Source organism: Dromaius novaehollandiae, chromosome 8, assembly GCF_036370855.1.
Source record: "Dromaius novaehollandiae isolate bDroNov1 chromosome 8, bDroNov1.hap1, whole genome shotgun sequence".
Classification (NCBI taxonomy): domain Eukaryota; kingdom Metazoa; phylum Chordata; class Aves; order Casuariiformes; family Dromaiidae; genus Dromaius; species Dromaius novaehollandiae.
This window is the reverse complement of record NC_088105.1, coordinates 9,900,843-9,920,719: the sequence shown is the minus strand read 5'-3', so window position 1 is coordinate 9,920,719 and position 19,877 is coordinate 9,900,843. Positions and strand designations below refer to the sequence as shown.

General features: G+C 45.7%; 1 protein-coding gene across 12 annotated transcripts in view; it reads right to left on the bottom strand.

The window, feature by feature from the left end:
• Nucleotides 1-19,877, bottom strand: part of RASAL2 (RAS protein activator like 2) — a 173,319-nt gene that overhangs the window by 109,832 nt on the left and 43,610 nt on the right. For 3 of the 12 annotated variants that reach the window (XM_026100973.2, XM_026100978.2, XM_026100976.2), the window contains exon 1: nt 6,725-7,628. The exons of 4 other annotated variants lie outside the window; for them this stretch is intronic. In XM_026100973.2, coding sequence (XP_025956758.2) covers nt 6,725-7,316 — 592 coding nt within the window. In that variant the 5' untranslated portion in view covers nt 7,317-7,628. Of the gene's footprint in view, nt 1-6,724; nt 7,629-19,877 lie in introns of those variants that run through there. 5 more of the 12 variants (XM_026100975.2, XM_026100977.2, XM_026100979.2 and 2 more) reach the window with 3 other exon arrangements.

Sequence of the window (19,877 nt, the reverse complement as noted above, 5' to 3'; positions counted from 1 at the left end):
CTTCCTTTTGCAAACATTAAAGTAGATCAGAGCAGGAGCGAACGACATGTCCTTAAAACCAGCTCCTCGGATGGGTTGTGTGGCAACCTGCATTGAGCTCCCTGCTCCTGCCAATAAGCTGGTTAAAAGCTACCTCAGTTATATCTATAGCACGGTTGAAATAGCGGCTGCCACAGTTGCGTACAGTAAAATAATTATAACCCTCTTAATGCCTAACACCACAAAGCAGCAAGGGCCTCGGCTCCCACCCTAACCACTGCAGCAGAGCATTCAACACCTGCCTAGGTGCCACGTGTGGCCTCCGAGTCCTTTGGATTAAAAGGCTTTTACCGACTCAGGCCATCTCTAACGCTGAGAAACGGTAACTAAGAGTCAACTCGTTGTGTGACAGTGACACACGGATGTCGGGGTGGAAGTCACGGTCAGAAACTGTGAAAACCCATGGTCAGACAAGCCATGTCGTTCCTTCACAGCAGCCTCGCGGCGATTCTGCATTCCTCCCCCTGCCCTTTTCAACACGAGATCACGTTTTGGATAAGAAAGCAGAATCTCAGGATCGTTAAGCACTACCTCAGATTGCTAAGAAGCTCACTAAAGGAAAGGACTGGCATTTTAAGACATTGGTGGCTTAAATGATACTCATTTTATCAGGCTGCAGTGGAGTCAACAGGAAACCTGCCACCACACCACTATAGCGAGACGCCTGCCCTTGCCAAGCGTCACACACATCACAACCGAAATCCCCAAATACTAGCATCTTAGTATATAAAGGACACAAAACCTCATTGCTTAACAGAGCACAGAAACTGGTTGTTAAGACAGGCTATTTTTACAGGACGCAGCCAATATACTCGAGCAGTAACACAGAAGAATGTTGTTTGAGAAGAGACAACTGCAGTCCAGTAACTGAGAGTTATTCAAATCTATATATTTATTTTCTTCCCCTTGCATACAAATCATTCAGCGACATTACTACGAGCGTCTCTGATGAAGCTTTTTCTCACCTACAAGTGCCGTAAGAGCTAATAAGAGGGATAAGGTAGATGGAGACTCACAAAGATTTACAAGCTTGGCAGAGCTTCCAGTAGCAATTCTCAAAATCATGTCCCAAAGCATGTGTCACTGGCTGTTAGAGCAGAATCACTCTTAAAAGTGATGACATTAAAAGGGCATATTTTTAGTCTTAGAAAATGGACTGTAAACTTATGGTTTCAATTAGAAGAGAACTGCAATCTTACGAGAATTCAGCCAAGAAAAAGTGACGTGCAGCTAGAAATCTGACCGTATCATCAGCATCATCACAAAAGCGATGACCTTCATCTCTGAAGACTTTAAGATCTTACTCAGGAATATTTTCATATGGGAAAAAGCTAGCTATGTCTGTAAATTTTTTCATTTTACTTACCCTAATGTGTCCGTATAAGGTTTGGTTTTTTTTTGACTTCACATGAACAAGCTGTCCTGTAACTCGTGAAGCTTTCTGTCAGCCACAGAAGACCAGATGTCTGGCTTCAGCTTTTTCTCAAAGTAAGAAAAAAATCACGTCATGGACAGTTGGTTTCAATGCTAACACATCAGGAGTTTTACACGTTATCTTGTTGTTTATGTAGATAGCTTCCTCTAGAAGAAGTAATGTTTCACAGGATTACAGGGTATTTATTCCAGAGGAGTTTAAAGGGGTCTTCTGAATAGTTACCACAGAGAAAATATCATCACAGAAAGCACAAGGCTACACGATAAGCAAGTCAATTTAGTTAAAGCAAGGGATGAAGTGATTCTATAGTAGAGCAATGGTGTTAGTAAGGCCCAGAGATAATCTTGTGCATGTTTGTTTACTTCTAGAATACCACCACTTCGAGTCCTAAAGCACACCCTGCTAGCATCACAAACGCACACCATTCATTATTTGGAAAAAACCCAAAGACCTAGAAACAAATACTTTCCTTTGGGTTTGTTATTTTAAGAAAAAGGGTCAATGTGCCTAGGAAGTGCTCCTTATGTAAGCATGCAGGCAATTTTCATCTCCAGCCAAGTCCCGTTAGGGGCTGCATTTGTGGAAATGCCAAACAGGGAACTTGGCCTTAAGAAAAATCTGCCAGGGCAAGACTTGCCCTCTCGTTGCAGATGGCAAATGTCCAAGGTTACAAGCATTAAGGTTCCCATTTCTACTGCTGAAGAAACTGAGATGTTGCCAGAGTCTTCCAGGACAGCTGAACCGCTGGATGAAGTTCCCCTTTCTGTCCACCGAGACAGCTGGGGTTTAGGTCTATTTTTAATAAGAGCTCATAATTTTGAGAAAGGGCTAGCACAATTTCTTTCCACCATCTTCGACATACTTCCCAAGCCTGGCCTCGCTTCTCCCTCAGTGGAAATCGCAAGAAGCAGCTATGCTTTTGGGCTGCAGGGTACGTGGTGCTGGGCTGCGGACACCCCCCAAAACGGGGGCTGCTGCCACTCCCCTCCCCAGCTTCGTGCCTCGCTGGGAGCACAGCGACAGTTTTTCTCCCCCTTGGAGACTCAATGGTTGAAAGGAGAAGTTATGCTGAGGACTCCGAACCAAGTGCTCTTCAGACACAGCCCCTCCAAGCAGCAAGGACTGCTTCTCCTCCTCCAAGCGTCTCTAGGACGCAGAGATGTCCTCTCTCCTTAGAGGATTCCCAGGCAGTAATTCCTCACGATCAAGGTAATGGCAGATAACAACACTGCAAGCACTGGCTGTCCGACTCCTCTGCGCAAGGGGCAGAAAGCAGAACAGCCCACAGCCCCGCGGACGCGGACTGCAACACCACCACCCAAAAGCAACCGGGAACGCGCGGCTGCGTCATTCCCTTGCCATGATTTCATGAGTCAGAAAATAGCTCTGACAACTATCAATGTCCTCATTCATCCCAGTGGATGTTAATTCTGGGATTCAGACAAAATGGCCTGGGGGGGGGGGGGGGGGGATGCAGGGGGGAGACAAAAAACAGAGCCAGCTCTGAAAATAGCAGAACTACCTGCCTTAGAGACATCATTCGTTATCACGCCAGTTAAGTGTAATTTTATTAGCTGCTGATACTGTTGCTAATTATTTTGTTTTGATCATAAACATCCAGCTGAAAAGCATCAGCCTATGACTGCAGGTCCCTGCCCACTCTACATGCCACAAGGCTCTTGATGACCAGGCATTAGTCAACAGCAAAAGGAAATGCTTGCGGGCGAGGTTAAGAAGGGTTTAAAGCTGTCAAAAGTCAGCAATGCTCCTCTGTGCATCCCATCCCTGTGTAATTCTCAATACAATGTATAATGCAATATTTCCTACCACTGAGCCACCCTGCAATCCAGCACTGGAAAAGCAAGGAGCTACAAAGTACACTCTCGCGGTCTATGCACCAAAGAAAACTTATAAAATGAATTCAAGTGTGAAATTGAAATTTAAAAGACTGAAGAAATGGATTTTTATCCAGGTGAGGAAAGAGGAGCAAATAATTCTGCAGGAAATGCCATAATAAAAATCATAACAAGACACTGACTGCAGTAGCCAAAACGCACACTAGAGAAAATAAATCAGTGTTTACTCTCTCCTTCTGCCAAACCAAAGGAGAGCAACTCACTCAAGATCAAGATAATTGATTCTACTGAAGAATTATTTTGTCATCAACCTACAATTAAACTTGCCCTGTCCTGAAATCAAGATAAGCAGGAACAGTAAAATTAATGTTTTCTGGGAACAGGCAGAAATTAAGAACGAGTCCACCCACGACCCTTGGATCCAAGGCTTTAAGCTGTCTGCATATCTCCTTCTTTATCTGACTTCTGCTGAAACCACGATGTGGTTTGAGAGGTATGTTTGCAATTAAAACATTTATTGGAATGATATTTCTCCTTCCTCAAGCTGAAATACTGGCTGGAAGTTAAAGTGTTCTGAGATTTCTCAAGTCATAATTGAAAATTTGTGTTAATTAATACAGATTCTAAGTCCTTTTAACTCAAGGCTTTGCACGTGCTGATTTAAAGCTAGCTTAAAGTGCCTGGAAGAACAGTTTAACCCAGCTCACGTGCACCAAGAGCACATTGCTGGCATCCAAGCCGGGCGCCGAAGCGGCTCGCCCGCTCCTCGGCCACGGCAGAGCTCGCCGCGGGGGCGCCGGGGCCCCTCTCCTGCTGCGGCACGAGGCGGAACGGGGGGCGACGGCTCCCCGGGGGCACTCGGCATCCCCTCCGTCACCGACGAGGACGACGGACTGGATCCAGGAGGGACCTCTACGGCCAAGAGGCGATGAAGCAGCGTCTGAACATGCTTCCTAGACTGTGAGACCAACTGGAAAATATTTAGCCAGTTTTGGGGTTTTTTTTAAATCCCACTTCCCTGTTGAAGCTGCCAGAAAAACAGCCAATCCTCTTTTGGAAGGAAAACACTTCTTGAAGTCGAGAACAGCTTACGCTTTTCCCTAGGCTTATAAAGACAGTGGCAAACACCATCAATTGCGACGCAAACCCACGCAGATGAACCAGCCTTCGCAGCTCTGGCACGGAGGTAAGGCAGAACACAACAGGAGAGGCATGAAATTTTGAAAAAAGCTAATAATAATCTTTGCAACTGTTTCAGAGCAAAGTGGAAATATTTTTAAAGCAGCGAGCTGGTACAAGTAAAAGGCTTGGCTCTGGACAGAAAATAGACAAATAAAAGTATGCCTCCAGGCATTAAACTGCAATGAAGCACGCCTCTGCATTTAACATTACAGAAAAGGTCCTACTCGATTTGGGGTCATAGTGACAAGAAATTCTGTCCAAACAGAGGTCTCCTAGGAGACTTTTGATCAAGCTCTTACAAAGGATGCAAACAGTTTAGTCTGGAGAAATCCCACGTCTCACACCATCACTGGCTGATCAAACATCTGGGCAGACCCCAGACGTAGCATGCCCAGGGATTCCCAAATTCTGCCTCTCTCAGAGAGGAGAAAAAAAAAATTATTGGATTCCGTCTGGCAGAGGAGGCAGGACTGGGGCTGAAGACACCTTCTGCCTGCCCAAGTATCAAAAGCATCAGTGAATGCATGCTGACCCGCACTGAACTAAACGTGTGCGGTATTTGGAAGGAACACAGAAGATCTGATTGCTCCTGAAAGCTTAGACTGCGGCTGAAGAACAGAGCAGACTTTAGCTAGATTTATTTCTCCCCTTTTGCCTCCACGTTACCTCCCTCAGACCCAAGACCTAAGCCCACACGCCCACAGGTTTTTGCTACTGCTTTATCAGGTCTCAGTCCACAATATTGTGTGTGTGTGTCAGAAGTGTTTACCCAGCAGCGCCAACTAAGTCTGGCAAGAGCAGTCCTTTAAGGGAAAATACAGCTAGCGATAGGCAATTAGCTGTCCTATGACTATACATCCCACAGAGCAGTGTGTCTTAAGGTGAACTAGTTTTCTTAAACTTAAGCTGATGCCTGCCTGAACAACGGAGGACAAACCTTTGAGAAGCAGAAGACCAAAAAGAAATCCCATTAAAAAAAGAAAAGGAAAAAAGAAAAAGCAAAGCAAAAAACCTTACTTAACAAGAAGCCTTCTCAAAAGGATAGATGCCAGCCCTACCTCTGCATTTATTTCTATGTACTCCATGCAATTTAACAAGCATCATCAGCCCAAATTCCAATCCGGCAAGGTCTCGGAGGAATAAAAATCCACGACCGCACACAACTAGTTTTGAACAAACCCTAGGAAGCCGAGTGACACACTCCTTCCTAGTTATTTCTTCTTTTTGGTCATTTGTTTTCGTTTTAAAGCAACCTGATGGCTTCCAGTAGTAAACATAAGCCTAAGAGATGTTGCACCGGGACGGAGAGTGACTGCTCTAATATGAGTTTTTCTGAATCCCGATGACTTGCCCAGCACTCTCAACTGGATCCAGATGTTATCGGGGTTCTAATGCGACAAACTGGAGGCCTCTGGAAAGTGCTGAGGTTTTAGGAAGAAGGAGGGTTTATTGTTGCTTTTATTACAGATTTTAACTTTGTTTCCAAAGCCTCATGGCTTGTTTGGCACAGACTGGCTAGTCCACTAGGAAGTTGCATGAAAAAGACCAAGAGAACAGCAGGCAAAGTTCTCCCCTTCCCGACTTTACGGGCACTGTTCTCAGCACGACAGATTTAACTGAGATCTCTGACCGGCATCTTGCTGACCTCAATCCCAGCCGGCTAAACCTTTGCAACGTCGCTGTCCTTGGCATCTACCAGAGAGCAGACATCACTTCAGCTGATGGATTATAAAACCGTGAATCTGGTATGAGGAACTAGATCAGTTCCACTGCCTTGAACACTGTTTAAAAGACAGCTTTATTTCTCTCTCGCCCTAGTACTCCATTTACAGTAGCTGGTTTGACACATCAATCAGTGCACTACAAATCCTCGGAGGCTACTCTGCTCGCAGAGCTGCATCCACTGCAGACAGCTTATTTCAGAGAAAAATGCTGCTGCTTCTGTCCACCAAAAGGCATTTGTTTTAAAGACGCCTCCAAATTTTTAAGCACAGGCTGAAATATCATACCACTTCCCTCTTGGGAAATACCTTTTTTCAGTTGATTTTTTTTTTTTTTTTTTTTAAATAAAGGCACAACATCAGGGTATCATAAATCTCTGGTTAACAAGCATCACGTTCAAAAACAGTTTTGAACAGCTATCAAATACTTCAGGAAAGGTCCAGCTATACTCACCTGCTACACAAATACACCAAAAACCCAAGTTCATTACCTGTGCTCAAATCAATCTCATCATCCGTCTTCCACTCATTTACAAGCTCACTGCTGGGCTCCCCTTTTCGATTCATTATCTTTGAAAAGCCGCTTGAGAGAGTCGAGAAAATGCCACGGATGAAATATCCCTGCTGCTCCCAATCCACCGAATGCCCCAGCTGCAGAAATGGCTTTGCGCTTCTGTTTCCCGAGTGCGGCACGGGATCAGAGAGAGAGCGGTTGAACGGGACCCGAAGTGATCTAGTCCTTGCCTGGAAGAGCGTCTCCGCTGGGTCTTGGTGGCTGTCACCCGCGCTAGGAGCATCCAGGTGCACAGAACTTTTGACGGGACCCGGCTCATTACGTTCCCCCTGAAGGCTGCCGGAGTGCTCCTTCTTGCTCATCCTCCAGGGAAGCCTGGGATGCGTCTGCCACCTGTACGCCCTGAGGGGTTTCTCAGGGTCAGAAGCTGCTTGTTTATTCATCTTCCTGCTTTTCATGTGGTGGTACCAATGATAGTCCTTCAAGGTAGCGGTGCCAGCATCTTGTTCGGACAACGATCTCCTAAAGACCCTGGGAGAGGGGCGATAGTGCTTTTTAAAAGCACTCATTTTCCAGCCCTTGATTTTCAGCTCTTAACTTACATTCCTTGTAGCTTACAAGTCATATAGCTGTAGTTCATACTTCAAGGTCACTCACCATTTTAAGGCTTGAGTCATTTGCTTCACTGTTGTGACCGAAAGACGGTGAAGGTTCCTCCTGAAGCACTTCAGCATCAGCTCCAGAACGATGTATTTCTACATCCCAGCAACAAGGATAAGCCCTCACCTACAGCAAGCTGATTTCTAACGACACATTCGGCTTCGCTAAGCCCGTTGCCGCTTCCTGCGTTGTCACATTGCTGCACCAAAGCTTCAGGAAATGACTAAAAGAGCCCAGCCATGAAAACCCACAGTGGTGTCTGCACCAATCGCGCTGCACCCGCTCACTCGACAATAAAGGGGTTGGTTAAAGAAAAAAAGAACATGAAAGTACTTCACTCTAGAGGCACAGCGAAGTCAGAGAAAAACATTAAAAAAGGTAACACTCCGTTGGAGAGTCACGCACATTATGTTCTCGAGTTAATTAGTAAAGTGCATCAAAAAAACAGCTTTGAGTAATACACATAAACACAAGTCCTAGGGTTTATATTTACCACAGGTATCTTGTATCGCTCAAGAACACCTCGGTTTCCTTTTAGAGAGAGGTAAAATACCCAGCTTCATCAGACTCGAGTGCTGGAAACCTCCTAGAGCAAGGCAAAAGGGAGGAATGGAGCAAGGAGGAGAAATGCTGCAATTAGTGTAGTGAGAGTATAAATACACTGAAGGGAAATAAAAGTAAAGGGGAGGAGAAAAAGGACAGAGAGGGTGGGTGGGATTTCATCAATCGTAGACCAAAGCGAAGAACGGGAAAGTTTTGAGGCAAGCTCTTATGGCAAATGGAACATGACAGCATGCCTTTTTTCTCTTTATAGAAGAGAATAGGGTTTTATTTATATAAATCCAGTTGGGATAAGTGGGATGGAAAAAAATAGTCCTATCTGTTTAACCAAGAGGAAAAAAATGGTTGCTTTCTCTACAATTTAAGAAACAGCTGACTATTTTAAAATCTCATAAAGAAAATATCTGCTGGTGAACTCAGATCATGCTTGCCAAGTTTAGACCAGAAACACTTTTTTTTTTTTTTTTTTTTTTTAAGTCTACTTAAATCCCTGAAAATAGGGGGTTTATAATGGAAATGCTGACAGACCCTTGGCAATTATTATGAAAGTGACAATGAATACTTCTCCGCTTAAATAAAATGATAATCTGGTCTGGCAGACCAATAAAGCTTAACTGACCCACTATGGGATCTCGCCTTTAAGCTAGATTTCATTCATCAGCCAATGTACATTCCTGACTGGTGTGGATGCAAAACTCCCTTACTTTTCTGTGTATATATGGAAAAGGGTGTCGCTGCTCCCTAGAACAAGGATGGATGGACCCAAAGACCTCCATCAAGTAAAGAAATGATTTCTCTGTTCAGCAACAAGTTACATTCTTCGATTGTATGCAACATCAGTGGCTATCTAAAGCCGCCGGGTTCAACAAGTTGTAGCAACCAAACTCAGAAGAAAAAACACCTCAGACCCCTCAGTATAAATTCTAGATCAAGAATTACAGCGTTGACTGAAGTGTTTTGTAGGAAGTCGCACTGCTTGGAGCATGAGTCCTAACTGACAACACGTACCTCAATTAACACTCTGCTGCAATTCCCACCCGGAGCCATGACCTCTCAGGAGGCCACGAGGGCAGCAAATAGGTGCAGAGGTACAACTACTCCCACTGAGAGAATGGGATACTGAATTCGCTAGGAAAAGTGTTAGCTGGGTCTTGTCCAGGCAGACCAGGAAATACTTGATCCCAGGAGCTGCTGCAGCCCATGGACCTGTAGGGGTCAAGTCAAGGTCTTCCAAGCACTCCCTCACTTGACCCTCTGTCACTGTTGGTAGCTCCTCTTCTTCTTGATCCCTTTCATTAAGCACAGAGGCCTGGAGACCTCTTTTTCGAAGACTAAGGCAAATAAGGCATTGAGCATCCCACCTTAACTGCTGCCTGCTGGTACTGAATCCCCCACCCCTTTCAGCAGGGCGTCCACATTTGCCTTTTTGAGCCTTTTACTTCTAATGCGGCAGTCCTGCTTTACACAAGTGCTTTGAATTAGCCTCTCTGGTAAAATTGGCTTTACAGAACTTCAGAAATAGGTATAAATAAACACGACAGCGTGGTGTGGTTCGCTCTAATGACGCAAGCCATAATCAGAGAAAACTGAAAATGCTAGGCAGGTCCCCGGTCAGCTCTGCAAACCGTCCGTACTGAGCCGCGCGCAGGTTTCCGCTCGCACGCCTACAGCTTCTCCGGGGAGCCCGGAGGGGCGGGAGAGGGCAGAAAGCGAAGGCGGGCTGCACGGCAGCTGAAGGCCTCCCATGGCTTTGCCTCCTGTAGGTGTCTAGGAGGTCTTCTAACCACTGTTGAAACGCAACTGCCGAGCTGAGCACTGACACAGACCGTGCTCAGAAAGCACCTATGTGCCGTACCAGAAGACTGAGTGCGGCAGTAAGGCCCAGGGCAACGGCTCCTCACAGGGTGCACCGAGCTGCGGCCATGTCACTCTAACAGCGTGGATTTAGCACCACAGTACTTCGGGCAAAATGAAACCTCACGCTGAGGCCAACAGCCTGCCTAAAGACAGGGATGATCATCAGGTCTGCTCCCAACCGATTTCTTTTTCTTCATCTCCTTTCCAATACACTTTGCATCACATCAGTCACCACCTTCTACAGACCACCCATTTCCAAAAAGGCAACTCACACAGAGCAAGATCAACTGCGTATCAAGTTACAGAGTCATGCAACATGCAGGAACAGTTAATGTGCATTAACTTCTACATAAAAATATCTTTATTCATGTGGTCAGGGCTTGGACGACAGCTCTACGCAGAGCTAGTGACACAAAGGGAAAAAAGCGTGCTTCACGAGGCATTCAACAACAAGTCCAGGAACATCGAAGTCACAGTTTAGTTTAAGTTTAAATAATGTCAGAAGGCCTTTTGATTTTTGATTTCGCTTTTCACTTTTGGTTTGATACTACCATTGCTCAAATAAATGCATTTTTAGATCAAAGGAAATCGTTATCCAGCTGTCTGCAGTTAGCTGAGATCTCACTGCTCTGCGCAGAGGGTCTTTCTCAAAGCGATTCTAAAGATGACATGCAAGGCTTACATGTTTATTCACACAGGATTGTTGATACACAACTTTGCTTAGTCTACAAATAGGACGAATCCTTTAAAATGCTAACTCAAAAATGTGAGCCTGGGCACTGGGTCAAGCTAGACTCCCTCTTCCTTATGCACATCATCACTAGCAAAGATGATGCCCACAAAAAACCTTCATCTATACTAATCCAACCCCCAAAGTTAAAACTGGCTTAACTTGGCCTTCAACATTTCTTGCGTACATATAACATGCACAGAAATACTGCAGTTAACAGAACGCTGCCCTGATCTGCAGTCCAGTTACTCACGGGAAAGAACAAGTCGTTTCCAACCAGCCGTTCATCTTGGGAAGCATTTACACGGCCTGCTATCACAAGCAGATTAACGTGCAACAGTGACTGCTAATATATTAGTTATGCTAGATCTCTAACCATACACAGCCACCCATTAAGCTGTCAGCAGAGAAAATAATGGCAGTGGAAGAAAGGAGCTTGTCAATTAACTCGAAAAAATCTGGAATGTTTTCATTTATGCCTCCTGTTTTTAATACCTACTGCATAAAAATGTGACACTTGGCAGGCAAATTCGCTTGGAAGACTTTGGTGGGGCGGGGGGGGTATTTCTGTAGTTCATTGTGCCAGATCATACATTTAGCTATTCCAGAAAATTACTGTTTTCTTCCTAACAATTCAGTCATTTAATCATCTGATTTGACATGTTTAACAGCATAATACTTCCCTACTTCTGGATTTTTAAGTAATTTATGCACAAAATGCAGATTTGCTATACTGGAATAAAGCTATACTTCATCTTTAGGATTATATTGGGAAGACAACCCTTCTTAACTTTATAGCAACATTTCACAGAAAATTTACACAAGCAGCATTGCATTTTCCCCAAGCACGTGAAGATAATTGCTTGGCAGCGGCCTCCTGCATGGGAAGTCCTCTCTCCACCATTTGGCTCTCCAACAAGCCACCCAGCTCTGCTGCATGAAATTTCAGAAATCCCTCAGAGTATCAGTTGTTCAGTAAATACTATTAGTCAATTGTTTTTTTTTTTTTAAAAAAAAAAAAACATTGCCAAACAGCTGGAAGAAGAACCAGTCTTTGATGATAAAAATTAATGTTTAATACCCTTTCTCTGAAAGCTGTCTAGTGCTTCAGTTAAGTGTGTAAAACTTTAGTTCATCTTTAATATAGCTATTACTGAGAAAAAGATGAACTGAAACTGAACTACTCCATTTTAAAATAGTTCAAGACCAAGCACAAGCTTGTTAGCTTCTCTTTTTTTTTTTTCCCAAACATTTTTCAAAATCTCAAACCCTAAGCCCCACAAGCAACCCTGAAGCCTTGACACATGCGGGTTGTGAAGCAAGTCCTCCAGCTCTAATCACAGAGCAGGTAGGAGAGCAGCACTTCTGTGAGGACACCTAAGTCCCCAGCCGGAAGCAATTTGCTCAAGTAAGGCAAATTGCACCCTGCACCCTCCCCAGACAAACCAGAAATGATTCAGTGAGTCAAGGATCCTGGATTTTGCAGTCTAGATCGCCTTAACTCTTTTCTTCCTCAAAACTAGCCCAATGCTCGCTGTGCTGGAGCTTCACAGAGGAGCAATGGATATGCAAAGCCGAAAACTCTTCCAATTGACCCAACTTGACATGTAACTAAACAGCACAGAAGATGAAAGATTTTTCCTTCCCTTAAAATTAGAGACTTTTCAAAATGTTAAGTTCTGTTTATGCAAGGCTAAGTAATTAATGATCTAACATCCCCTTCCCATCGCCTATCGCTGAGATGCATCTGTTTCCCCCCACACCATTTCCTGCAGGTGAATATCACTTCTCCTCCGACCGTGTGTCCAAGCTGCACCTGACACGTATTTGACCGCTTTATATTAGTGCGTGAAGTTATGCGGGGGACAAATGAAACAGTATCTTAAAAACTGCTTCATTAGAGATTAAAGTGATTGCAAGGCTTGCCGGCGTTTGGATTTGACAGGGCTGGAAGGCAGATAAGCGACTGAGCCCAAACCGGAGCTCCTAAGAGCAGAGCTGCCGTTATCTGGCAGCTTCGGAGCTAGATATACACAGTGGTGTCCACACCAAAAGCTCACCTGTCCCAGATAAATCAAAAAGGTACAGTATTTTCACTATGCCAAGAATGAAATGCATCTACGAACAGGCTAAACAGTGATACCGACACATTTAAATGCCAGCTATCACCTAGCGCTCACGATGCGACGTCTCTGCGCCAAGGCGTGCTGCAAGAGCCGCGCTGCCAAGTCCCTTCCGTCTCCCTACGGCGAAAGATGCGGCGCAATCTGCTGTGCCGACTCGCGTGCGCGCTTGGTGTGCTCCCGCTCCTGACGTCAGGTACGCCAAACCTCCTCGGGATTTCTGCCCTCTAACTCTGGGGCAGGGCTTCTCCTACAATCTCTCAGCTGATAAAAACTCCCAGCTTGAAAGTTTCCTGGCTTCGTCTTTGCACGCTGCCCCTGTGATCCGCACGAGAAGCTGTTACAACACTGTCAGCCGAGCAGAACGGAGAGGGTGATAAAATAAATTCACGAGACCCTGGGTTTTGGATCGACGCCAAGAAAAGTTAGTAAGAAAATCCCATCCCACTACACTGCGAATAAACCTGCAGAACGGCGATGCCAGATTTTGATTTCACTAGCAATCTTCTTTGTTGTTGTTGTTGACAAAATACAGCCCGCGCCAAGTTTCAAGGGCCATAAAACAGCACGTTTAGGACCTGGCCAAGTGAGCACAGCGGTACGCGAGCCCACACACAGCTGCTAGCAACACCCCCGCCAGCCGGCCAAATGATTTGGAAACACGCGCTGGTACAAATAAACAAATGTATATCCTGAAGGTAAACACTCTGGCAACTACTCTGCAGCAAAGCAAGTCACAGCAGTAAAAAGCCCTTTTTTAGTAACTCGGGGCACTAGACTCTGGTTTGTGCAGACGTAGGTACAAGTTTCCACGATGCAGACAAGCCCTGGGCACGGACCTGTGCCACCGCTGCCCCGGCCATCCTGCAGCAGGCAACCACGTGAGCCCGCTTCACCAGCAGTTTTTGCAAGACTATCCTTGGACTATGTGTTTAAAGAGGAAAAAAAAAGAAAAAAAGCAGCCAAACTTTTCTTAACCTCATTCTGACCTCCATTTCTCCATGATTACAGATGGGGTTTAGTGCCACGTGAAATACCTTTACCAACCTACTGATTTAGCTTTTTAATGACATTGTTTTTCAGGAGGCAGAATCGCTTTTCCATCTCCCTGTGCCTTTGCCAATTGAAGTGTTTGGGGTTTTTTTTTGGGGGGGGGGGGGTGGAGAAGCACTTTTCCTGCAATCTTAAAGCAGCATTTTATTAGCAGAACACAACATTGCTAGAAGTGATCACAGCATGCAAACTAACCGCGTCTCTAGCATTACTAAGAAAGGAAAAACAGTCACAGTATATAGGAATGTTAATGGATAAACATCTCAAACATCTCAGCAACAGCCTTGATAATTATTTTCAAGTAGAACATGTATATATGTGTGTGCATGTGTGTGTATACATACAGAATATATATATTTATTTTCAAGCCTTCCCCCCCCCTTCATTTTACATAAAAATGTAAAGGTCCACATCCTCAATGCAGCTGGTTAAAAAATAAGACCTATCTGCTCCAGCGTGCCCCCAGTCAAGCATACGATGGCTGGGCACAAGAACAGGCGGAGAGACGGAGAAAAGACTGGCAAGAGCATCATTTCTGTGGCACAAGAGAGCATCGCTTGCCGAAAGGTGGAGAGGCAATTGCCAACCTCCTGCCACCCCAGCAGCATCTGTGCAATACTCTTTTTCAATTACATATTCAGGGAAGGTAGGGAAGGCTGCACATAAACTTTAATGCATATCTATACTTATGCTTAGAAAGAGAAAGACGGTTCAGAAGGTTTTTCCTTGAGGTTCTCCTGAAGGTTAACTAGGAATTTGGGTCATAATTTCATACTATGGAAAAAAGGTTTTTTTTAAATTAATTGCTCTACCTCTAATGATCTTATTTTGCCCTGCTGTTCCACATAACAGACCACCTTAGGGTGAATAAACTACCTTTATTCCAGCAAACCCTTCAAGGAATACTAGCTTTGTAAATATATTTTAAAACGTAGCTTCTCAGACACTGGAAATCCTGCCATAAAGCCAACTACTATTCCAAACTAGCAGCAAAAGTTAACCACCAACTAATTGACAATATTCTCCAATATCATCATATACCAGTGTATTATTACGGCAAAAATAAGGAACAAACTTCAGCAACATCCATAATTACAGCTCTTGCATTTACCACATAAACACCACAAATCTTTAAGAGAAATATTTTGTCTCCTTACACGATTCTCATCCTGCGTTGGTGTTAAGCGGCAAGACTTTGCGGTAGTTTGGGTGGAAAGATGGACAGCGAAAGAGTATCAGCCCGTCTGCACAACTGTTTTTCCTACTCGCTCTGCCAAACACACACGGGGGAATCTAGTTCACTGCTAGCAAATGCCAACGGGCAGACTGGGGGGGTCGCAGGGCCAAACTAGCACGGTATTTCAAAAGTCCAGTTGGTAGCAAGAAAGAGAATAAATAATGAGCTCACACAAACCGAAACATCCCTTTGCACTATCTAATACCCAGGATGTTTGACATCTATAGACTCTGCGCATGAACCTCATTTTTGAAGTGACCAAGGACACGCTCAGGTTGCTGCTCCGTCTTCTCTCTGGTCTGCATGGAGGCGTGTGACACCTTTTATATTCAACAGCGTTGCTACCTGTTGGACCGGACTGCCAACCGCAAGGCTTCGAAACCCTCCATGTATGGCTGTTCTAAAATTTTACCCAAAGGGAAAGGCGGCGGGAGCTGGCGATACGACCCAGCAGTGGGAGGAACCGGCAAATTCAGACCGTTCTCAGGTTCCAGATTTAGGAAGTGAAATTCCTTGAGTTACATATGGGCTAGGATAACGCCCACCTCGTATCTCTCCCCCAGTGCCAGGTTAATTTTAGCAAATTAAAGTGCAACAGATGACAGTAAATCATCACTGACAGACAGGGGTTTCATCTTAAACCTTCATCTAAATGGGAAGATGGATCACGGGGAAGAAAGATGAAAACACGCCAATACTTCAAAATGCCCAGATTCTGGAATTCAAACGTTTAATACCAGCCTGGAAGCAAGACTATGTAAAATCTGATTTTATTTCAATTGCTGTATTGCTATATACCACACACTCCATGAAGCGGAAGAAAAAATAAACAAAGAAAGAAGGAAGGAAAAAAAGAGGAGTTGTTGCATTCAGATAACCTTCCCTACAGAAGACTTCTTTCTCCACAGGTTGTCCACAGGCAACGGACTAGCGCAAAACCCAGGGAAGAGGAGCGAGGAGGCAGCACCGAAAGGAAGAGGTGCCTTCCGCCGCCCCGAGCAAGCCCGGCACCAGCGCGGAGGAGGTTTCCCAGCCGGCAGCAGCGCGCCGAGCCCGGAGCAAGGCTCCCAGTGGGCATCGAAACGGCATGCGACCCGGGGAAGGCGGCAGCCCGGCCTCCTCCACCAAGTCTACGGCTGCAGATTTGGCTCCTCCTTGTTGCACCATGGCTCACATTAAAGCATAGCTTCAAGGTGGGTCACACGCAAGAGGCTCTCCCCAACGGGGCACACGTGGAGCAACGTCAGCCTTTGAAGAGAAAGGAAGGAAGGACGGATGGACGGAAGGACGGGGGTTTCTCTTCTGGACACTATTTAGGGAACAATCCATAACGCGCACACGCACCTTCTCACTGAACACCACGGAAAAGGAATCGTGGGGAGAAGTAACCAGGGTGGCCAGGGGCACGTCCTTCCTTCGGCCTCTCGTCATCGCCACGCCGGGGACGGCTTCTCTTTCCCGACACCGAAGGCCTGGTTTTGTGCGCGTGGCGCGAGCGCGGCCGCCCCAGGTGCCGCTGCCGAGGCCGCTCTACCCGCCTGCACAAGCAGACAGCCGCGGTTCAACACGCATGTCCAAAACCATTCTCTGCTATTCCCATTGCAAGAGTGTCTCAGTTTTGACCAAAATGGTCAACGGGACCAGGAAAAGTCGTACCTTACGCTCTTGCTTGGAACAAAACCCACTTGGTTAAAGCTTTCTCAAACTGCTCCTGGCTTTAATGCTTGCTCACTTCATCAGTAAAAGGGAAAAAAGGGAAAAGCTATTATTTACTGTTGGTAGCTCGACCACACCAGTACTCTTCTATGAGCAATAACAGTCCGTCTTTGAAACTGTATCTGGTAGTTTCAGAAATGCATCACACAACGCTGCTAACACACCAAGCATTTCCTTTAAATCTAAAGCACAAAACCACGTTTTTTATTTTTTATATAGATAAGCAACACGGAGGCTAGACTAAATTAACTCAAATGTGTATCCCAATTCCAATAGACTGGTTAGCAATCGTATGGCTTTGCTTAATCCATTATTATGATCCCTGCTTTATAGAAAGGTTTTGCATATATGAAGCACTCACATACCAATGAGAGAAAAAAAAATCAGGATGCAATCAAGTCTCTACAGCTTTATGTACAAGTCCCTCCGGACTTAAATCTGCAAAACTGAGTGCGAATAATGGTGTCTACTTTCTAATACAGAGCACGTGCTTCAGGAGGCAAGCATGCGAGGTTTCAACCGATCCGCACAACGTTTTCGGAGGTATTTGTACTCCAAATAAGCAATCCAGTTAAGCAGAGCTCAACATGCACACGCACCAGCGACCTCGTTCAAACAACGCACCGATTATTGTGCTAAATCTTGCTGCCAAAGCTAAATATAGACTTTTCGGAAGAAACAATGGAGTTTTAGCACGAGACAGCCTTCTTGCCTGTATTGTTTACCTAATTAGCCAACCCATCGTGCAAGCTGGCTGCTCTCCCCCCTCGAGGCTGCGCGACCCTTGCGCGCTGCAAGCCAAGGCAGCTCGAGCCGCTCCTTGGCAGCTCAGCGGGATGCTCCGCCGCGGGCGCGCTCGGTGCCTCCGCAAAGCCCGCGCCACGGCTCGGGGATGCGCGCGCTCCGCTGCCCGCCGAGCCGCCGCTGCCTCGCAGCACTACCCCGATCTTCTCACGTCAGCCCTGATTTTGTGCCCAGAGTACGTTCCCTCCTCCCGCTGTGGCAAAGGTTTTCCCACCGCAGATATTCCTGGCGGCGGCACGCGGCGAGCCGCACATTCCCATCCCACCCTCTTTCCCCGAGCCACATGGCAGCACATACAGTGTAAGCGAGCAGAACTGACCCCGTGCGCGCTGGGGAACAAAAGCGACGTACTGAAGACATTGAACTCACGATCGTGGGTTTTTTTCAGAACATATTGAGGTAGTGCAATTTATAACCACAACGTATGGGAAGGAACACAACAGAAAGGCTTTTGTTTCTCATTAAAAGTACTAATGACTTGAAGTATCACTGCCCTTCCTGATCTATCGATATCTATAAAGGTAAAGCTCAGCTGTCGGGCAGAACGAGGCCAAGGAGAACACTCTTTGCCCACTATTCCCCCTCCTATTTTAGTCTGTAAAAGATATATACCACACTCTTCCTTACTGTTTCAGAACAGCTTCAAATGCATCCAGCTTTCTCACAAGTTCTGCCCCACAGCTCTCACTGATAGGGCTGTTGGCAAACCCCTTCCTTCTTCGCTGCTGCTCTCCGCGCTGGCACAGCACAGCCCCAAACCATCTGGGACTTCCCTCCCTAGGTGCCAGTTACCACGCACAGCTCAGTTACACAGAAATACAATGACTTGCCATAAAGAAATCGTCCGGGAAACAACAAACATATGGAGCTCAACTTATTTATAAATATCTTCAAAAGGAGCACTGGCAACTCTCCACCCTGGCCTGATGATGCACGAGGCAGAAACGGTGGGGAGTGGCAAGGGAAGAGGCAGCGAGGACGAGTCTTTTTTGTTTCAAAGTTGTGTTTTCGCCTTTCCAAAAAAACAAAAACATGCAGGAAATCCTCCCAGCTCGGTATCCCGACAGCAACACATCCAAGCAACGCGAGGCCTTCTCTTCCTGTCCCCTCTTTTCACGGCAAGCAGGGACAGGGCAGGACGATGCCAAAGTAAGATTTCACAGGAAAGCTACGGATAGGAGAGCCCTCAGGAGAGGGCTTCTCCCTTCGGGCTCCCGCCGGCACCCCTGCCGTGCTCTTGCCACGGTTCCCAGCAGCAGCAGCCACCAAAACCCCCTCCTTCTGCAAGGCTCCCGGTGCGGTAACACTGTCACTTGCCCAGACCTGATAAGGACAACTGAAACCAGAGCAAAACCCACTTTCTCCAGTCTGAAAAATAGCCAAGCCTATTAACTCCTTCTTTTATCTTGTTGACTGTCTAAAAAAAACCTGACACAGAAGAAAACTGGGTATTATTCTGGGATAAGCTATGGAACAGGAAAAAAAAAATCTGGGATAAATCTGAGTTTATCTTCTTATAATATAAGCCCCCAAGGACGATACATCTAACTGCATAATTTCCTGCAATTAATAATAATTAAAAAACAATCCTCAAGATTAACCTTAATAAATCACCTTAAGAGCTTAATGCGGTTTGGGGGTGTGGGGGGAACATGGACTGGTGTTTTAAACTGACCTGTCGAGCCTACTTCTCATTACAATTCACAAACGCGGGAGCAGGAACAGGAGGCGTTGGGGGCAGGTGAGTTTCTAGGAGCACTGACCTAAATTCTTCAAAAAGGGGTTTAAAACATTTAGTTCTTTAACTAGGAAGAAATCTAAGTTCTCAGCTTGTATCATTTCACTCAGCTTCTGCAAAAAGTGATCATATTCATCTGCCAAACACAGCGACATCACCAAACGCGGCCGAGCGCCTTGCCGTCCAACTTTTGGACAGATTTCCTTCACCCCGCTCCGTAACAGCTCCAGCTGCCATCACCACCATCACGCGCTGACCAGAAATTCTGGAGGCCAAAGTGCTTGAAAATAGCCAAATATCCTCTAGGTACATACTTACACTTATGGCAGGTTTAACTTCCGATATTCAGAATAAGCTTAAAACACTGTTTAGATACAAAGAGTTATTAAAACAAGCTCTTTCAGGCTTCCTTTCTGGGTCACTCAGGTTTACACAGACGTTCAATTTCCCATGCAGAGAAGGTATCAGCTCTTTTTGCTCTGTTTTCATACTTACTTTGTTTCACACACAGAAGGACGTTCACTGAACCAGCTGAGAAACAAGGAGCGCAATGCTCCTCACGGCAGACACCCTGCTTCGCCGCGCGCTCACTCACAGCACAGGGCGCAAGCGCTCCCATTCGTTCCCTCCAAAATCCAAACCATTTTACAA